A 16,432-nucleotide genomic window follows, 5' to 3' on the forward strand; every position below is an offset into this window, starting at 1 on the left:
ATTAAGTGCTAGGAGGGCTTCTATGTCTTTAGAGCAGGACATTTTTCCCCCCATCAAAGGCCTTGGTCCAGTGATGGCTAACCTTTTTCTTGTCATGTGCCGAAAGCGCAGATGTGTGCCAGAACCCATAATGCGCATGTGCACAAGACCACACTGCTCCCCTGCCCCCCATGCATGTGCATGTGACCCCCCGCCACCCATTTCGGGCCTAGCAGGCCTCCCTGCAGCCTCCTGGACCCAAAAACGGGGGGGGCACTCCCTTGCTCCTTGTTTTAGGCCTAGCAGGCCTCCCTGCAGTCTCCTGGGCCCAAAAAAGGGCCATGGGATGGGCATGCAGTACCCCTGCCCCCCATTTTGGGCATAGTAGGCCACCCTGCAGACTCCTGGGCCCAAAAATGGGCTGTGGGGGGGAGCGCCACACCCCGCGCTCCCCCGCCACTGCGCATGTGCGTGTGACCCTTGCCCCCCATGCATGTGTGCGCGCCCCCCGCCCATGACCATGCGCCTCCCACATGCACCCCGCACCCCCCAGGGTTACCGGTAGTTAAAAATGCTTTAAAAAGTAAAAAAAAAAAATTCTGAAGATCGTCACTCAGCTGATCGTCAGAACTTTTTTTTTACTCTTTAGGCATTTTTTATTACCGGTTCTCTGGAACTGGTAGTAGAAAATGCTTTTAAAAGTAAAAAAAAGGCTCTGAAGATTGCACGCTACAGTTGATCACCCCCCCCCTGCGCGCTGTTCTACTTACCCAATGCTTCTTTTTGTTGTGCACTGCACATGCGTGCACCTCGCATTTGGTGCATGCATGCGCACAGCACACGTTTGGTGCACAGCACGCATGCGCAGCCAGAAAACTGGTAGTAAACTGATTCAGATTTCACCACTGGTGAAATCAGTGGTGCAGATGACTGAAAGAAGGCTTCTTGGGCAAATAGTTCTTTAAATCATCTTAGGCCCCTTTCTTGCGTATAAGAATCACTTCAGCATTTTTCCATGAGTTGGGTATTTTTTCTTCTATGAGGCATCTTGAGTATAGTTTTACTAGTATCTTGTGTAAACTATGACCACCAGCTTTCAGCATTTCAAACATAACACAGTCATTTCCCGAAGCTCTGCCATTTTTCATTGATTTTATGGCACTTGATAGTTCCTCCACTAGGATATCTGGCATTTCCTTTTTTGTGGGTATTGTTACTTTTGAGTGATCTTGATCTTTGTATAGCTCTGAATAAAATTTTCCAATTATTTCTAACATTTTCTGTCTTGTTCCACACAGAGCCATCGTCATATTTAATGCAAAAACCTTCTTTCTTATATTTATAAGCCCTTATAAGCAGAAGAACATTGACACTGACATCCCCTAAATTCTGCTGAAGATGTTACCTAGCCTGGTAATGAAATGTCCAAAAGCCAACCCACAAGCTCGGAGAACAAACATCCACCCTTATAAAGATGTGTTAAGATAGTTTACAGTTGCCATTGCTGAAAAGAATTTCAATGACAAAAATGAATGTTCTAGGTAGAATGTTTTTGTTTTGTGTGAACCTTTGTGTTGTTGCGGCTGCCAATATTACTATATAAGGCACTACAAGGACTCCTTTATGTCAGTGGAACATAAAGATTGTTAATTGTTTTAAACAGCTAACAACACATTCATTTTAATCTAAAAGTCAGATTCAACAGTTTACTGAAGCATTCTAACAACCTAATTGTATTAATTTATTTTTGTTTACTATATCCAGATTGGTCACTTAAACTTTTTAAAAACAAGTACAGTCTGATCCAGATTCTAGTAGACAGCATCTATCTCAGAAATTAGTGAACTGAAGCATTATGAAATCATAACTGAGTGGTCTAATCACAATTTGAAGGCTGTTGCAGTGGTTTCATAAGGTGGTTGCTGTACTACAGAACAAAGCTGCACCTTGCTACATGCCCTCCTGTTTAATAAGATTAAAGACTTAGAACTAGATTTAAAGATTACTGTCAGCTAAAATGGATATTCAGCCTCTCTGATTTAATATTCACTTCTGAGATCAAGTAGGAAGAACCTGCATTTCTCACAGTCTGTAAATTGTTTGGAACTCATTTGCACTTTTCTAACAGCATGAAAAGAAATTTATTGTTCGGAATGGCACTTATATTTGGTAGCATCCATATTGAGAGTGTCTCACACTCCACCCTGGTGCTGGACATGGCCAAGATTCTGTTGGACAATTATTGTTTTCCAGAAAATCTGGTGGGAATGCAGGAAGCCATTGAACAAGCCATCAAGGGTGGGGAGACTTTGGATATCTCAGATCCTAAAATCTTGGCAACAGCTCTAACAGCTGGACTTCAAGGAACTTTGAATGATCCACGGCTGGTAGTATCGCATGAAGCTTTGGCTCCTGCAGTCCCTGAGCAAGAAGTGGATGCTTCTCTACCATTAGAAGCACTTTTAGAGGTTATCCAGCACACAGTCAAATCTGAAGTGCTGGGTGATAATGTAGGCTACTTAAGAATAGACTACATCATCGGGGAGAACATGGTGCAGCAAATTGGTGCTTTCCTGGTAGAAAAGATGTGGAAGCCCTTGATGGAGACATCAGCTCTTGTCTTAGACCTGCGTTATACCACTGGAGGAAAGATCTCGGGCCTTCCATTCATCATCTCCTACTTGTACAATGAGGACAAACTGCTGCACGTGGACACTGTCTACAACCGGCCTTCTAATAGCACTATGGAAATATGGACCTTTCCAAAAGTGCTGGGCATGAGATACGGTAAGAACAAGGAAGTTGTTTTGCTGACCAGTAAACACACCTCTGGGGTGGCCGAAGATGTGGCTTATATCCTGCAGCAAATGCACAGGGCCATCATAGTGGGCGAAAGGACAGCAGGCGGCTCCTTGGACCTCCGTAAATTGCAAATTGGGGCTTCCCAGTTCTACATGACTGTTCCTGTGTTGTGTTCTATGAGCCCCTTAAGTGGCAGTGGCCAGAGCTGGGAACTGAGTGGGGTGATGCCAAGTGTGGCCGTTCCAGCAGAGCGAGCCCTGGGTGATGCCCTGGCCATTCTGTCCTTTCGCAAAGCGATTCCTGACAGCGTCAGTCGCTTGATGCATGTCTTGCAGAACAATTACTCAATAATTGAACAGGTGCCAGCATTACTTCAACAACTCTCTGCGTTTGATTATTCAGCCATCCTGTCAGAAACAGATCTGGCTTTCAAACTGAATACCGAATTGCAAAGCATCTCCAAAGACCCACGACTTTTCTTGTGGACTACAACAACCGGTGAGGCTATGGTTATGCCAGTTGAGGAGCCGATGGACATGAACATAGAGCTGCTGGATGGCGAACAACTCAAACAAATCCTGGCTGCTGTGTTTCAAGTGTCAGTGCTATCTGAAAATGTGGGCTACCTGCGTTTTGATCAGTTTCCCGATGCTGGAGTGCTGATCAAGCTGGAGCCCTATATCATCAATCAGGTCTGGGAACCTTTGCAGGCAACAGATTATTTGATCATTGACCTGCGCTACAACCAGGGTGGACCATTTTCAGATGCTGTACCAGTCCTATTATCTTACTTCCAAGATCCCTCTGCCGGTCCTGTGCATTTGTTTGCCACCTATAACAGACTCACAAACCAGACCTACGTTTACAACAGTAGAGTTGAACTGCTAGGCAAGCCCTATGGGACCCAGCGTGGCATCTATTTACTCACCAGCTACCTCACAGCTACAACGGCAGAGGAGTTTGCCTACTTGATGCAATCCCTCGGCCGGGCTACTCTGATTGGTGAAATTACTGCTGGCAGCCTGGCCCACTCGCACCCCTTCTGCATACTCAGGGTAAAAAAAGAGGAAGGCTGCGGTCTCTTTATCAATGTGCCATTCATCACCTTAATTGACCACCATGGTGAATATTGGCTGGATGGTGAAGTGGTGCCTGATGCCATCGTGCTGGCCGATGAGGCTTTGGAGAAAGCCCAAGAAGTGTTGGCATTCCACAGAGAGATGGGAGCGTTGATCAAGGAACTCGGGCTGTTGCTTGAAGCACATTACGCCATACCAGAGGTGGCCACGCGGGCAAGAGGCATGCTAAACTCCAAGCTGGCTCAAGGAGGCTATCGCACAGCAGTGGATTTTGAAATGCTTGCCTTGCAGTTGACCACTGACCTTCAAGAAGCTTCTGGGGATCACCAGTTGCATACATCTTACAACCATGTCGAATCTTTCTTACAGGAACAACTTCCTAACAAGACTTTGACCCCCGAGGAGATCCGCTACATAATTGAGGATCTATTCAAGGTAGACATTTTGCCTGGCAATGTAGGATATCTGCGTTTTGACTTGATGGCTGAAGCAGAAATGGTGAAGGCCATTGGACCCCAACTGTTGCACATTTGGGACAAGCTTGTGACCACAGAAGCTATGATTGTTGACATGCGCTACAACACGGGCAGTTATTCCACCGCAGTGCCCATCTTTTGTTCCTATTTCTTTGACAGTGAGCCCCAGCAGCATCTTTACACGCTCTTTGACCGCAGCACCACTCAAAGCATGGAGGTGTGGACTTTGCCACATCTCTCTGGCAAACGATATGGCTCGGCGAAGGATATCTATATCTTAATTAGTCACGTGAGTGGATCAGCAGCAGAAGCCTTCGCTCGCTCTCTAAAGGATCTCAATCGGGCCACGGTCATTGGGGAGCCCACGTTGGGGGGCTCACTGTCCGCAAATGTTTACCATTTGGGCAACAGCCCCTTGTACGCTTCCATCCCCAGCAAGGTAGTGCTGAGTCCCGTCACAGGCAAAGTGTGGAGCCTCTCTGGCGTCCAGCCACATGTCACCAATCAGGCTTCAGAAGCCATGACTTCTGCCCTGAACATCATTGCTTTGCGCTCCAACCTCCCCAACATTTTGCAGACGGTGGCCAAACTGGTGGCTGACAACTATGCTTTTGCTGATGTTGGGGCTCTAGTGGCAGACAAACTTTCTGAGGATGCCAAAAGAGACACGTACCAGAAGATCAATTGTGAAACGAAGCTTGCTGAAAAAATTGCAGCTGACCTAAAAGCGCTTTCTGGAGATAAACACTTGAAAATAACCCATGTTCCCGAGCACCTGCGCAACCATATTCCAGGGATCATGCCCATGCAAGTAAGTGCCTTTCGTTAGCCACTGACATAAAACCTGTATGAATACATATTTACTACGATGGGATAAATCCCTTTGGATTTGCCTCAAGAACTGGATTTGTTCAAGTAGCACTCTCCTAAGTTTACACTGTAACAGCTCAGTTAATATTATTTTGTTTACTGTGTTTGGTTACATTATCTTATTGTTTTCCCTAAGTAGTTTTGGTTTTTGTCTTTATGTCTTTAATTTTTTTTTAGCAAAATGAAAACTAGGACAGGCATTTTGAAACTATTAATTAGTAAGTATCATAGTGATTTCCAGATTTTACTATCATAATTGTATTTATAATTAACTATGCAGCTCCATGAATTTTAGTCTCGCTTTTACTCTAATTATAGTATTGGCAACGATGCAGCCTTTTCTAATTTTTTTCACACTTACAGTATTCACTTATAATTTTGAGTGTATGGGTGTAATATTTTAGATACTGATAGAGGGTAACCATACTCTGTAGTTCTGTCCTAGGACTCTCATTGTGTTATTAATATGTTATCTCACATTTTAAATCTTATTTTTCAACTTGAAACTTTCCTTGTGTTATGCTGGTGCTTAACTGAGCTATTGAAATTGAAATTACATGTGCCCAGCTTAACAAGTTGGTATAGTACTACATTCTGATTTTGTTTTTAATCAAGCAGTATGCTTACTATAAATAAGAGATTTTTAAAATTATAAAATAATATTAACAGACTTATCCCAGAAGGCCTGGTATGACTAGTTCCTGATAATAATTTCATTAAAATACAAATTAGAAAGGACATTAAATAGATAATCTTTAGTTCGAGTGATTTTCATTGACTTATTTATTTATTCTTGACATAGTGCTGTGATGTTGACTGAGGAATGTTGACTAATTTGAGTAAGGGTTTCAGTCCTGTTCACACCAACTCTCTAGCTGCAAGATGTGTTATTTTAATGCAAGGTGGATTCTCATATTTCCCGTGTTATTCTTGAAAATTAACTACTTATTTTTTAAAAAATATTTCAGATTCTTTCCTCAGAAATGTTAGAAGACCGCATTAAGTTTTCGTTCCAAACCAAAGTGTTTGAGAATAATGTTGGTTACCTCCGATTTGATACATTTGGGGAGAGTGAGCTTTGGCCGCAATTCTCTGAGCTGATGGTGGAACGCATCTGGAAGAAGGTTGTCCACACTAATGCACTAATCATCGACATGAGGTAAATAATCTGTCCTAAGCAGAATAAGCAATGAAGATAAAACTTTTGAAATATATGCTTTGCTATAAAGGTATTTGTCAAATTTAATTCCTGGGCCTAACATAATTGCAGTGTACCTTGTGAGGCCATCATTGACCAGATTATGAGCTATGTGTTCCTTGCAGGAGGAAATGTATTTATTACCCTTTAAGACAAATGCAAGGATGGAGGTTGGGTACCGGGATAGAGGGCATAATAACAATACACCCGAAGTTCTACCTCCTGGGATCTATCCCAAAATATGTGTGATCGAGGTACAGAAGCTCCAGTCTCCTGAATTTGAAATAAATGTTGTGACCTTTATTTCAGTGGGAAGATGCAGCAATGTTTTCCTCAATGCAATTGCAGCCCTTCACAAAGCACAAACCTAGCACAATCAGGATATCTGATGTTATACAGCAGATCTCTAGAAAGCCTTTTTATCAATATAAAACATAGGTGGAATGGCAGAAGCCTTTTTTCTGGGCGCATGAAAAGTGCTACAGCCTGAGCACATCTTGTTCAGCCACTTTTACTAGACTGTGGAAGGTCTTGGTATTTTCTCATAAGGATGTTGCAGCCGTTCAGAACTAGTAGGGGCCCTTTGGGCTCCCATGACGTCAGCTGAAATCTGACAATTTATTTCTCCCAAAGCAATATTGGAATAAAACTAATTGCTTTTTATTAAGTGCTGTAGTTTTGTAGAGCTCGTAGATAGACTACAAAGTCTTGCTTTGTCCTGAGTTCCAGGATTTCAAATCTTTCTAGGTTAATTGTGACTTGATGACTTTTTTACATACACAAGCAGACAATTTTTTTTAAAATTTCAGACAAGACATAAGAACAGGTATGGGGAAGTGTGAAACAAACAGCTAATTTCTCTTTTAACTGGAGTTGGGTTATGAGATCCTGACTAGAAAAATTCATATGACTGTTATATGGAATCAAAGACTTAGAATTTTCTGTCTGTGGGGTTTTTTTTATGGCTGCCGCTTAGGGCAGTCAAGACGTCTTTGTTCTGAGCATTTCAAGATTTAATTGTGGATCATTTTCAAACTGCTTTGGGGGGATCAGAGACGAGAAGTTGTGGTAACGTAAGGGTGCCTCTATGTCAGGTTTCCTTGTCAGTGCCTACTTCTCAAAATGTCTTCCATGCCTCACCAGGTACAACACTGGAGGGCCCATCTCCTCTGTAGCAACTCTATGCTCTTACTTCTTTGATGAAGGACATCCAGTTTTACTGGACAAAGTCTACTACAGACCAAATAATACTACCAGTGACCTTTGGACTCCTTCCCAACTTTTAGGTAACAACATCTGAAGTTGTGAATGTCAGTATTTCTCTTTACTTACTGCACATTGTGGCTAAAGATAGCACATTAATCTTATCAAATATTAACCTATGGCAAACATGGGTCATGGACTGGAATAACCCCAGAGCAAAATAGGCACAGAGAGCCAAAGCCAGGTTAGTCATTCCTAAGCACTAGGTCCCTAGAAGCAGGGCTCGCCATGCAGGACAGGACCTACGCTGCAGACTATCGAAAGAGGCCTCAGAGACGGTCCAGCACACAGGGGCAGGGTGTCAGATGCATTGCAGCCAAGTGAATCATGGGGTTGTTAAGCAAATCTAGCTTCACCCACTGACTTTGCTGGTCAGAAGACAGCCGGAAAGGTAGCAAGTGGCGATCACACAACCCCAGAATGCTACCACCATCATAAATGCATGCCGGTTGCCAAATGCTCAAATGTTGATTACACAATCATGGGGATGCTGTGACAGTCGTATGGGAGAAGGACGGTTGTCACTTTTTTCAGTGACATTGTAACTTTGAACAGTCATTAAATGAATGGTGGTGAGGACTACCTGTATTGTATATACCAGTGGTTGGCAAACCACGGCTCACGAGCCACATGTGGCTCTTTGGCCCCTTGAGTGTGGCTCTTCCACAAAATACCGAAAAGTCCGCAAAGTGCTGAAAAGTCCTTCAGCCGGTGAGAAAAAAGCTGTGCATGCGCGAAGATGACGGCAGTGACTGGAGATCTTTTCGGCGCTGTGCGCCAGTGGCTGGGTAGAAAAGAAGCCTCTCAGTCCCTTCACACAGGGTCGCTTTTCTCCGTGCCCGAGAAAGATCAAAAGGTGCAGAGCAGCCTTTAATTAGGTAAAAGAAAACAAATCACTGAGGGAAAGAGCCCACTGAAGCTGCCGGTGTTGCAGCCGCCTCTCCCCTTCCCCGCAGCTTGGAGCTCCAAGCGGAAGAAGTCCTCAGCTGTTGCGAAGAAGCGGCAGCTCTGGGTGAGCCATGCCCGCTTCTTTCTCTTTGAGAGCTGCTTTGCAAACAAGGTGCAAAGCAGCTCTCAAAGAGAACGAAGCAGGCGTGGCGCACCCAGAGCTGCCGCTTCTTTGCAACAGCTGAGGACAGAAGAGTTCGCTCAGGAGCGATGCCAGCAAGGAAGGCGGCTGGGTCCGAGCTCTCTGGGACGGGTAAACAAGTGTGGGTAGGTGAACGGGAGTGGACCTGGCCTTCCGCGTGTTGCATCCCCTTCCCCCTACTTTTTAATTGTAGTTAAAAAGAACTAATTAAGTTAATAACAATGTACCTACCTATATAGTTTAAGTTTTAAAAAATTGTCTCTCAAAAGAAATTTCAATCGTTGTACTGTTGATATTTGGCTCTGTTGACTAATGAGTTTGCCGACCACTGGTATATACTAAGTAGCTGGGGAATTCTAGGAGTTGAAGTCCGCATGTCTTAAACTTGCTAAGGTTGAGGAATGCTGCCCTGTACAGTATATGCATAACATTAATTACAGTATTTATTCTCATTTTATAAATTCATAGAGGGACATTAATTTTAATATGGGTTCTGATCAAATTTAATGTTTGGTGAGACTGTGGGTAACTTTTTGCATCTTCTCCTGTCTCTTCAAGGTCAAAGATATGGCTCTGAGAAGAGCGTGGTCATTCTCACCAGCTCTGCAACTGCTGGGACTGCTGAACAATTTGTGTCCATCATGAAGAGGCTGGGCAGAGCCTTGATCATTGGACAAAGGACCAGCGGGGGTTGCCTCCCCTCTCAGACATTTCAAGTGGACAGAACCGGCCTCTTTGTCACCATTCCAACTTCTAGATCCACAATTTCTTCTAAGGACTCTTGGGAGGGGGTTGGAGTGGATCCTCACGTGGCGGTTCCCATTGAGAAATCCCTCATCCAAGCCAAAGAGATCCTTGTCTCCCACCTCCATAGTTTGAGTTAGATTAGTGGGTCAAACCAGGAGTTTGCATGAAGGCAAAAGGGCATCCGGTTCCCTCCCCTACCCTTGAGACTAAATTTTTGGCCTTGCACATTCATGCCAGACAACACATCATTCCAAGTCTTCTATAAATAGTTAAAATATAGAAGGAGAAGGAGGAAAGCAAGAAATATTAACCCATCCTCCCAATTTCAGACTGTGTTTCAGAATATAACTTGAAATCCCCAAATCCCTAGAACCGTGATGGCGAACCTATGGCACGCGTGCCACAGGTGGCACGCAGAGCCATATCGGTGGGCACGCGAGTGCTGTCCTAGCTCAGCTGATTTTCGGGCCTTCCGGGCACACTGGAAGGCTATTTCCGGCCTCTGGAGGGCTTCCGGGGGAGGGAAGGGCATTTTCACCCTCCCCAGGCTCCTAGAAAGGCTCTGGAGGCTGGGGAGAGCGAAGAATGGGCCTTCCAGTCCCACCGGAAGTCGGTAAATAAGCCATTTCTGGCCTCCGAAGGGCCTCCAGGGGGATGGGGAAGGCTGTTTTCGCCCTCCCCAGGCTCCAAGTAAGCCTCTGGAGCCTGGGGAGGGCGAAAAACGGGCCTACTGGGCCCACCGTGCCATCGTGTGCCAAAAGCGGGGGGAGCGCAGGGGTGTCACGCATGCCTACGCGCGGGGAGCGGGGTGCACTGAATTATGGGTGTGGGCACACGTGAGTGCAACAACCCCCCCACGCACTCCCCCCGCTTTTGGCACACGATGGCAAAAAGGTTAGCCATCACTGCCCTAGAATATGTATTTTTTAAGTTTTAAAGAGAAGATACAAACTAACAAAAACTAATATAGAATAAAGAAAGAAAAAAGAAAGAAAAGACAAATTGCAGGAAAAAAGAAAAAGAAATAGAAAGAGGCAGCTTCTGATTCTCTTTGCAGCAAATACAAATACAGTTACACAATTATCTCTAGTTGTAAAAAGAAAAGCTAACTTTTTTCTATTATTTTTTTTTCTAATCATCAAAACCACAAATCATAAGTGCATTTTTCTGTGTCATGCAAAACCTCCATCGGGGATATCCAATCAGCCATAAATGCAGATGTGGTCTTTTCTCTGATCAAGGAAGTCAATTTAGCCATCTATGAAAGTCCAATCATCTTCACCAACCATTCCTTCTTTAATGGGTAGTGTTGAAACTGTTCATTTTTGAGCATATAATAATCTCGCTGCAGTAGTCATTCTGTGTCTTTTTTTCTAGCTGTGTATCCATTAGTTCCAAAATAAAAGCCTCTGGGTTCAACTGTACTTTAGCTTTTAAAATCTTCTGAATTAGCCTATGTGTCCATTTTCCCATCGATCCATTTGTATAACCAACATTTTTAGCCCATTTTATTATACATTTGTTCCTTTGTCTCAAATTTCAACAAAAGTTTATACATTTTAGTAACATGTTTATTATTTGTATATAACTGTCAGCACAAACTCTGCTTTCTAGCCTGATGCTTAACTACTAACCAAATTGGCTAGTGCAATATATATTTTTATATAGTACAATATATATTTATATAGAGAGCAATATACCCATTTTTGTAGCAAATAAAATTGATGTCACTTCAAGAGGCTTTGAACATATGTTACATTTTGGAAGTATAAACAAAGCAGAAAAAAGTAAGGTAAAATGCAAATAAAAGCACTTTGCATTAGCATTTGGCCATTGAATACCTTTTACCAATAGTTGTACAGCTTTGTTTCAGACTTCTGATAGAACAAATTTCTTTATGATCTTGACTGCAGAAAAATATATGGACCAAAGGCATTATGTCCATGTTTATATTAAGAATATTGATACCCAAACCGGCTCTTAAATATAACTTGAGGAGGTAAAATTGCTCCCTGAAATTGGTACATGGAGGCAAGCTATCACCAATTCAGAGGTAACCTTGAACTTTTATGCTACCAGTGCTATCCATAATCCACAATATGATGTGGCTGAAAAATTAGATACCTGTTAGGAGTGGTTTAATTTGGACTCCTGCACTGGATTTGATGCCCTAAATGGATGCTTCCTGCTTCTCTTACTCTAATCACTGTGCCTTCATTTGAAAGCTTACAGACAAGTTGTGGGTGTGAACTGGGAAGCTGGCACTTCCATCCTCACCTATTCAGTCCTTGTTGAGATACACACAGAGACAGAGACACCTGTCACTGCCTGGTGCAGCACTGTGTTGCACAACTGAAGAAGGCCGTTTTATCACATCGGAAAAATTACATTGATTTGCTTTGATGGTCACCAGGAATCAACTTTAACTTAAAATAAATTTTATCCTTTACTTCAATCCTAGGCTAGGGAAGAATTTCATTCCATAATGGCTCTGACATGGAAAAAGTTGCTGCTTCAAATTACTAAAGAAAAAAAAATGTTATCAACATTTTCATAGTTTAAGGTGAAAAAAATGGAACTGTAGAAAGCAAAACTTTTCTCTTTACATGTCACTGTTTATTTCCTTATAAGTGTATTTCCAGAGTTTCATTTTCAGAACTTGAGCTATCTGTAGCTGATGTAATTACATTTCTTCTTAACGCTTCTATATAAAAGGCTGCCTTTCAAAGATTCTGGTTAAATGCAGTAAAATCACAATGGAATTCAATCAATGTCTGCACACAATCTGCAGGCTAGTTGTGTGAAGTCATGTGCCGAGATAAATGATGTCTTTCTCGAAAATATTCCTGGCAAACAGGACAGGACAGCTTTTCCTCCCGCCTCCTTTTCCTTTGGGAGTCTGTCGAGACCTCGACCTTTTTGTGATGGGAACGCATGTGCAGCACAAGGTCTGAGGTCATGTGGAAGGAGAGGCTGCACTTTGCACACCAGTTCTGGGCTGCCACACTGAGAGGGGCGAAACTGGGAGGCAGCAGAGCCCAGGAGGCAGAGGAGGAGAGGCTGCAGCCGGAAGCAGGGTTGGCCTGCATCTGCTCATCTGCTTCCTTTGGCCACGGAGCTGAAGAGAAAGCGAATGGGTTGCTCTTAATGAGGTTGGTCGACAGCAGCTGGAAACCATCTGAATCGTTTACCAGGAACCTGGAAGCGAGGCAGCCACTGTGCGGCATGAGGTCAGTGGCAGCGATGCATTCTGACAATTTCCTTGGGCTTCCTTCCTTGATACTTTTTAGAGGTTGAAAAGCAGCCAGAGCCCCTCCGTCTTCCCAGCACTTGGCTGGTTTGCTGAAAGCACTTTTGGGTTCCCCAGCAATGCTGTTGGGCCACACAAAGGAGTATGCGCTACCAGGGGAACACTGGACTGCAGCTTTGTCCAAACCAGCCTTCCTATTGCCTTGTTCTGCCTCTTTGACTTTCTCTACAGACCTTCTCACTTCAGTGAATGCACTCTCCTTCTGTCGCAGCACATCCTTTACTAATAAATGTGTCCTAGTACCAAATGTCCAGCAGGGTTCCCTTAATATGTGCTCCGCAGTTCTTCCATCCTTGAGCTCGCTGTAGGCTGCTTTCTCCTGTAGACAATTTGCCTTCTCAAATAACACAGATTTTCTGTTCTGACAGCTCTCCATTTCACGGCTGTTCATTCTCCTCCCCTCAAAGGAAGCAACCATTTTAAACTCCAAGTCCCTAGACAGACCATGGAAGTTTGTGGATTGTTCCATAAATCTGCTTTTCACCATCTTTGGGAGAAGACGTTTTGTTTAGAGCTGGACCCTATTCTTCAGAAAGCAGAAGAAATGAGCAAGACAGCACTGGGAGGCTTTCTTGAAGTCTGGACAATCGAGTTCTAGAACGAGAGAAATCAAATAAATAATTATTGAACAGATTCTTGGTTGGTTGGGAGAAATTAAGTAGTCAAACCAAGAAAGACCCTTGATAACCTAGATTAACACTCTGTTTTGCAAAAACCATTAAAACAATCTCTCCAGAGACCTTGAGCAAAGGCTGCTACAAATCTTGCCAAGGATTGTTGAAGGGACATGCAGCACTGAATCTCATACTCGTTATAACAGGAGGCAATATTTATTTTTACTATTTTTTATTAAACGAATGTATATAGCTGCCCAACACAGACATCGTTGATTCGGATAGTTTACATTTTAGAAATCTACTGCATAATAAAAGCATGAAGCCTCCCCCCACCCCCATCCCACACACAGCCTGTCTCCTGAACTTCCAAACACATTTTTAGAATCAAACTGCACTAGTGTTGTGTTTTCTGCACCCTCTGACCCATCCTTGAGGGGCGAAAAGAAAGGAATAGAGGGGAAGATAATTAAGTTTGACCATGGATATTAGCAGAAAAGGAGAAACAGAAACAGAAAACTCAACCTTCCAGATAGAAGTTCTCCTTGGAAGCCCTTAGGGCAGCAGGCAATCTGCTGCTGTCATGATGAATACAAACACATTTTCAGGGAAAATAAAATCACAACAAGGGCTGATACAAAAATCATGCAATACAATACCCATTGGACATTTTCTCACCTATGCGGCTTCTTGCCTACATTGCTGAAATATTTCTAGTAAATCCTGTCATAATCCTCAATTCCTTTCTGGCAGCATCCAAAAAATGATATAGCAATATAGCAAAATATATAGCAAACTTTCTTGTATAAATTGTTGAAAATAATTTCAGAAATAGTATATAGTGTAACCCTTATCTACATTTTCTCTGAAGTAAAATCAGTTTATTTGCTGTCAGACTAACCTTAAATGGTTTTTTCCAATATCCTATCATAATTTAGCACATTTTCCCCAACAATAAAAATTGTACTCTGCTCATGCTTTTTTTTTCGATAATTACTCCCATTATGTCCATCGTAGCTTAATCGCTGCATGTTATTAGACAGAAGCCTAATCGACTTCGACGCGAGGTGAATACTGTAGTCAGCACCCATGTTTTAAAAAACTGCAAGCAGTTGAGAAAAAAAAAATGTGTCCAAAAGCACACACAGCTTCTGCTGGACTGTTTTCTACTAATTCCAATTTTCATGCACCGCTGACGTTCAGATTCAAGAGCAGAATGTCAGCAACTCGGGTTAGCTTTATTATGATTTTATCCCGACTTTTTTATAGGCGCAAACATAGCTAACGCTCCGGCCCCTTATTTTCCCCACACAACAACCCTGCGAGGCGGGTTGAGCCGAGAGAATGACCGGCCGACACTAACCCGCGAAGCAGGGCTGCGGGACCGCGGAGTCCGGGAGGCGCTCGGCTTCCCCGCCTCCCCCGTCCCCAGTCCGATCCCCTCCGGGCGAGCGGTTCCCCTCGTACCGCCCCGGCCCTCCTGCGCAGCCCCCGCCCCGCAGTCCTCGCGTCCCACCTCCTCCTCCTCCTCCGGGCTCCCCGGCAGCGGCTCCGCAGGTCCTGGCTTCCAGGCATGCCAGCGCCGGGAAAGCGAAGGGCGCGACCGGGCCCCTGGCCGCCACCCGCTTCCTCGCCCTGCAGTCGCCACTTCGCCCGCGCCCTACCTGCGCAAGAGAGGCCGCTCCGGCCCGCGCAGGTGGACCCGCCCAGTGCGCCGCCCAGGAGCGCCAGCCACGCGCCTGGGAGTAAAGAGCCGAGCGGAAAGAGCGGCGTGTAGGACTCAGCCTGGATTAAACTAGGCAGGGAGCCGCGAGCATCGCGGGGTGTGTGTGTGTGTGTGTGTGTGTGACGAGGGAGGGAGCGCGGAGCTCCAGTGCCAGCCCTGCCGAAAGAAGTATAGCCGGAAGGCAGAAGCGGGAGCGGGCGGGCGGGAGGGGGGGGGCAGGCCGGCGTCAGAGGGCGGGCAGGAAAGTTTTGCGGCGGAGCGGCTTTCCTCTGGCGTGGAAATCCAGGTGGAGGAGCGGGCCGAAGCCCTCGAGGCCCCGAGAATCGCTCTGCGGAGCCTGAGCCGCCGCCGCCGCTCTGGGACTCTCCGCTGCCTTGCCCCTTCCGTTCGCCAGAGCTCCGGGGGCTCCGGGCGGCCCTGGAGGGGAGCGGCCGTGGTCATTCCCGGTGCAGCGGCCCCGGATCTCCCCCCGTGGGGCTTTCTAAAGTCTCCGCAGCAGATGTCCCAGCCGAAGTACCGGAGCCTTCGGGAGCAGCGGCGCTTGCCGGAGCTGTCCTCGAGAAAGATCCCCCATCCATTTGTTAGAAATCTGCTTCAGGGAGCCTCTGGCCTGGGGAGGGGGAGGGGCTTCTTGTAGCCTCTTCTACCTCTTGGTCGTTCTTCCCCCTCGGCTGCCCAGCCCAGCCTTTCTCGAGCTCTCGGAAGATGTCTGGCGGGGGAATTCCGCAAGTTGGAGTCCCCCGTCTTAAAGTTGCCGAGATTGAGGAAGATTGGCCCGGGCAGAGGGATGAGGGCTCGTCTCCTGAGCGCTGCTCCCTCTTCCCAGGCGTGGACGACGACTTTGGTCCAGGCGGCCTTATGCTTATGTCTCAACCGCAGGCAGCAGCAGGGCTTGGCCGAGCTCCGTTTCAGCCGCCCGTGTTGCTGTCCGAACATACTGTGGTCCTGAGGGTGAACGTCCTAAACAACGAGGATAGACCTGCTCAGCTCCTTTGGCCCCTTTTGGAGAGCAGCTGCTTGGCTTCCCACTTTTCAAAGTTTCCCAAGCTTCTTGGGTTGTTTTCCCCTTGAGGAGTCTCATCTGTGGAATCCTTCCCAAGCTCTCTCTAAGTTAATTGAAATTAGCCCTCTTAAAGTCCAAGACTCTAGTTTGACTTTGTTCTATTGCTTGTGCTTGCATAATGTTGAATTCCAATATTGCACGATCACCCACCCACCCCCAGGTTCCTGTAGCTTCAACACCTTTTATCATTTCATCTCTGTTAGAATTAAGTCCAA

General features: G+C 45.2%; 2 protein-coding genes across 3 annotated transcripts; one reads left to right on the forward strand and one right to left on the reverse strand.

Annotated features, from left to right (window-relative positions):
- Positions 1–2,108: 2,108 nt before the first annotated feature.
- Positions 2,109–10,928, forward strand: RBP3 (retinol binding protein 3). Its single transcript, XM_034420550.3, has 4 exons — positions 2,109–5,147; positions 6,175–6,365; positions 7,548–7,690; positions 9,316–10,928. The coding sequence occupies exons 1-4, from the start codon at positions 2,109–2,111 to the stop codon at positions 9,639–9,641; spliced, it is 3,699 nt and encodes a 1,232-aa protein (XP_034276441.3). The 3' UTR covers positions 9,642–10,928.
- Positions 10,929–11,053: 125 nt separating this feature from the next.
- ZNF488 (zinc finger protein 488) lies at positions 11,054–15,305 on the reverse strand. 2 transcript variants are annotated; one of them, XM_034415513.3, is made up of 2 exons: positions 15,093–15,305; positions 11,054–13,408 (listed from the first exon to the last, which is right to left on the reverse strand). In XM_034415513.3, exon 2 carries the CDS (start codon positions 13,299–13,301, stop codon positions 12,297–12,299), a length of 1,005 nt encoding a protein of 334 aa, XP_034271404.2. In that variant the 5' UTR covers positions 13,302–13,408; positions 15,093–15,305; the 3' UTR covers positions 11,054–12,296. The 2 variants fall into 2 exon arrangements, with proteins under 2 accessions (XP_034271404.2, XP_034271396.2); XM_034415505.3 differs by having other exon boundaries at positions 14,945–15,305.
- Between the last annotated feature and the right edge of the window lie 1,127 nt (positions 15,306–16,432).

Source organism: Pantherophis guttatus, chromosome 5, assembly GCF_059756535.1.
Source record: "Pantherophis guttatus breed Tessera chromosome 5, ASM5975653v1, whole genome shotgun sequence".
In the NCBI taxonomy this organism is placed as follows: Eukaryota; Metazoa; Chordata; class Lepidosauria; order Squamata; family Colubridae; genus Pantherophis; species Pantherophis guttatus.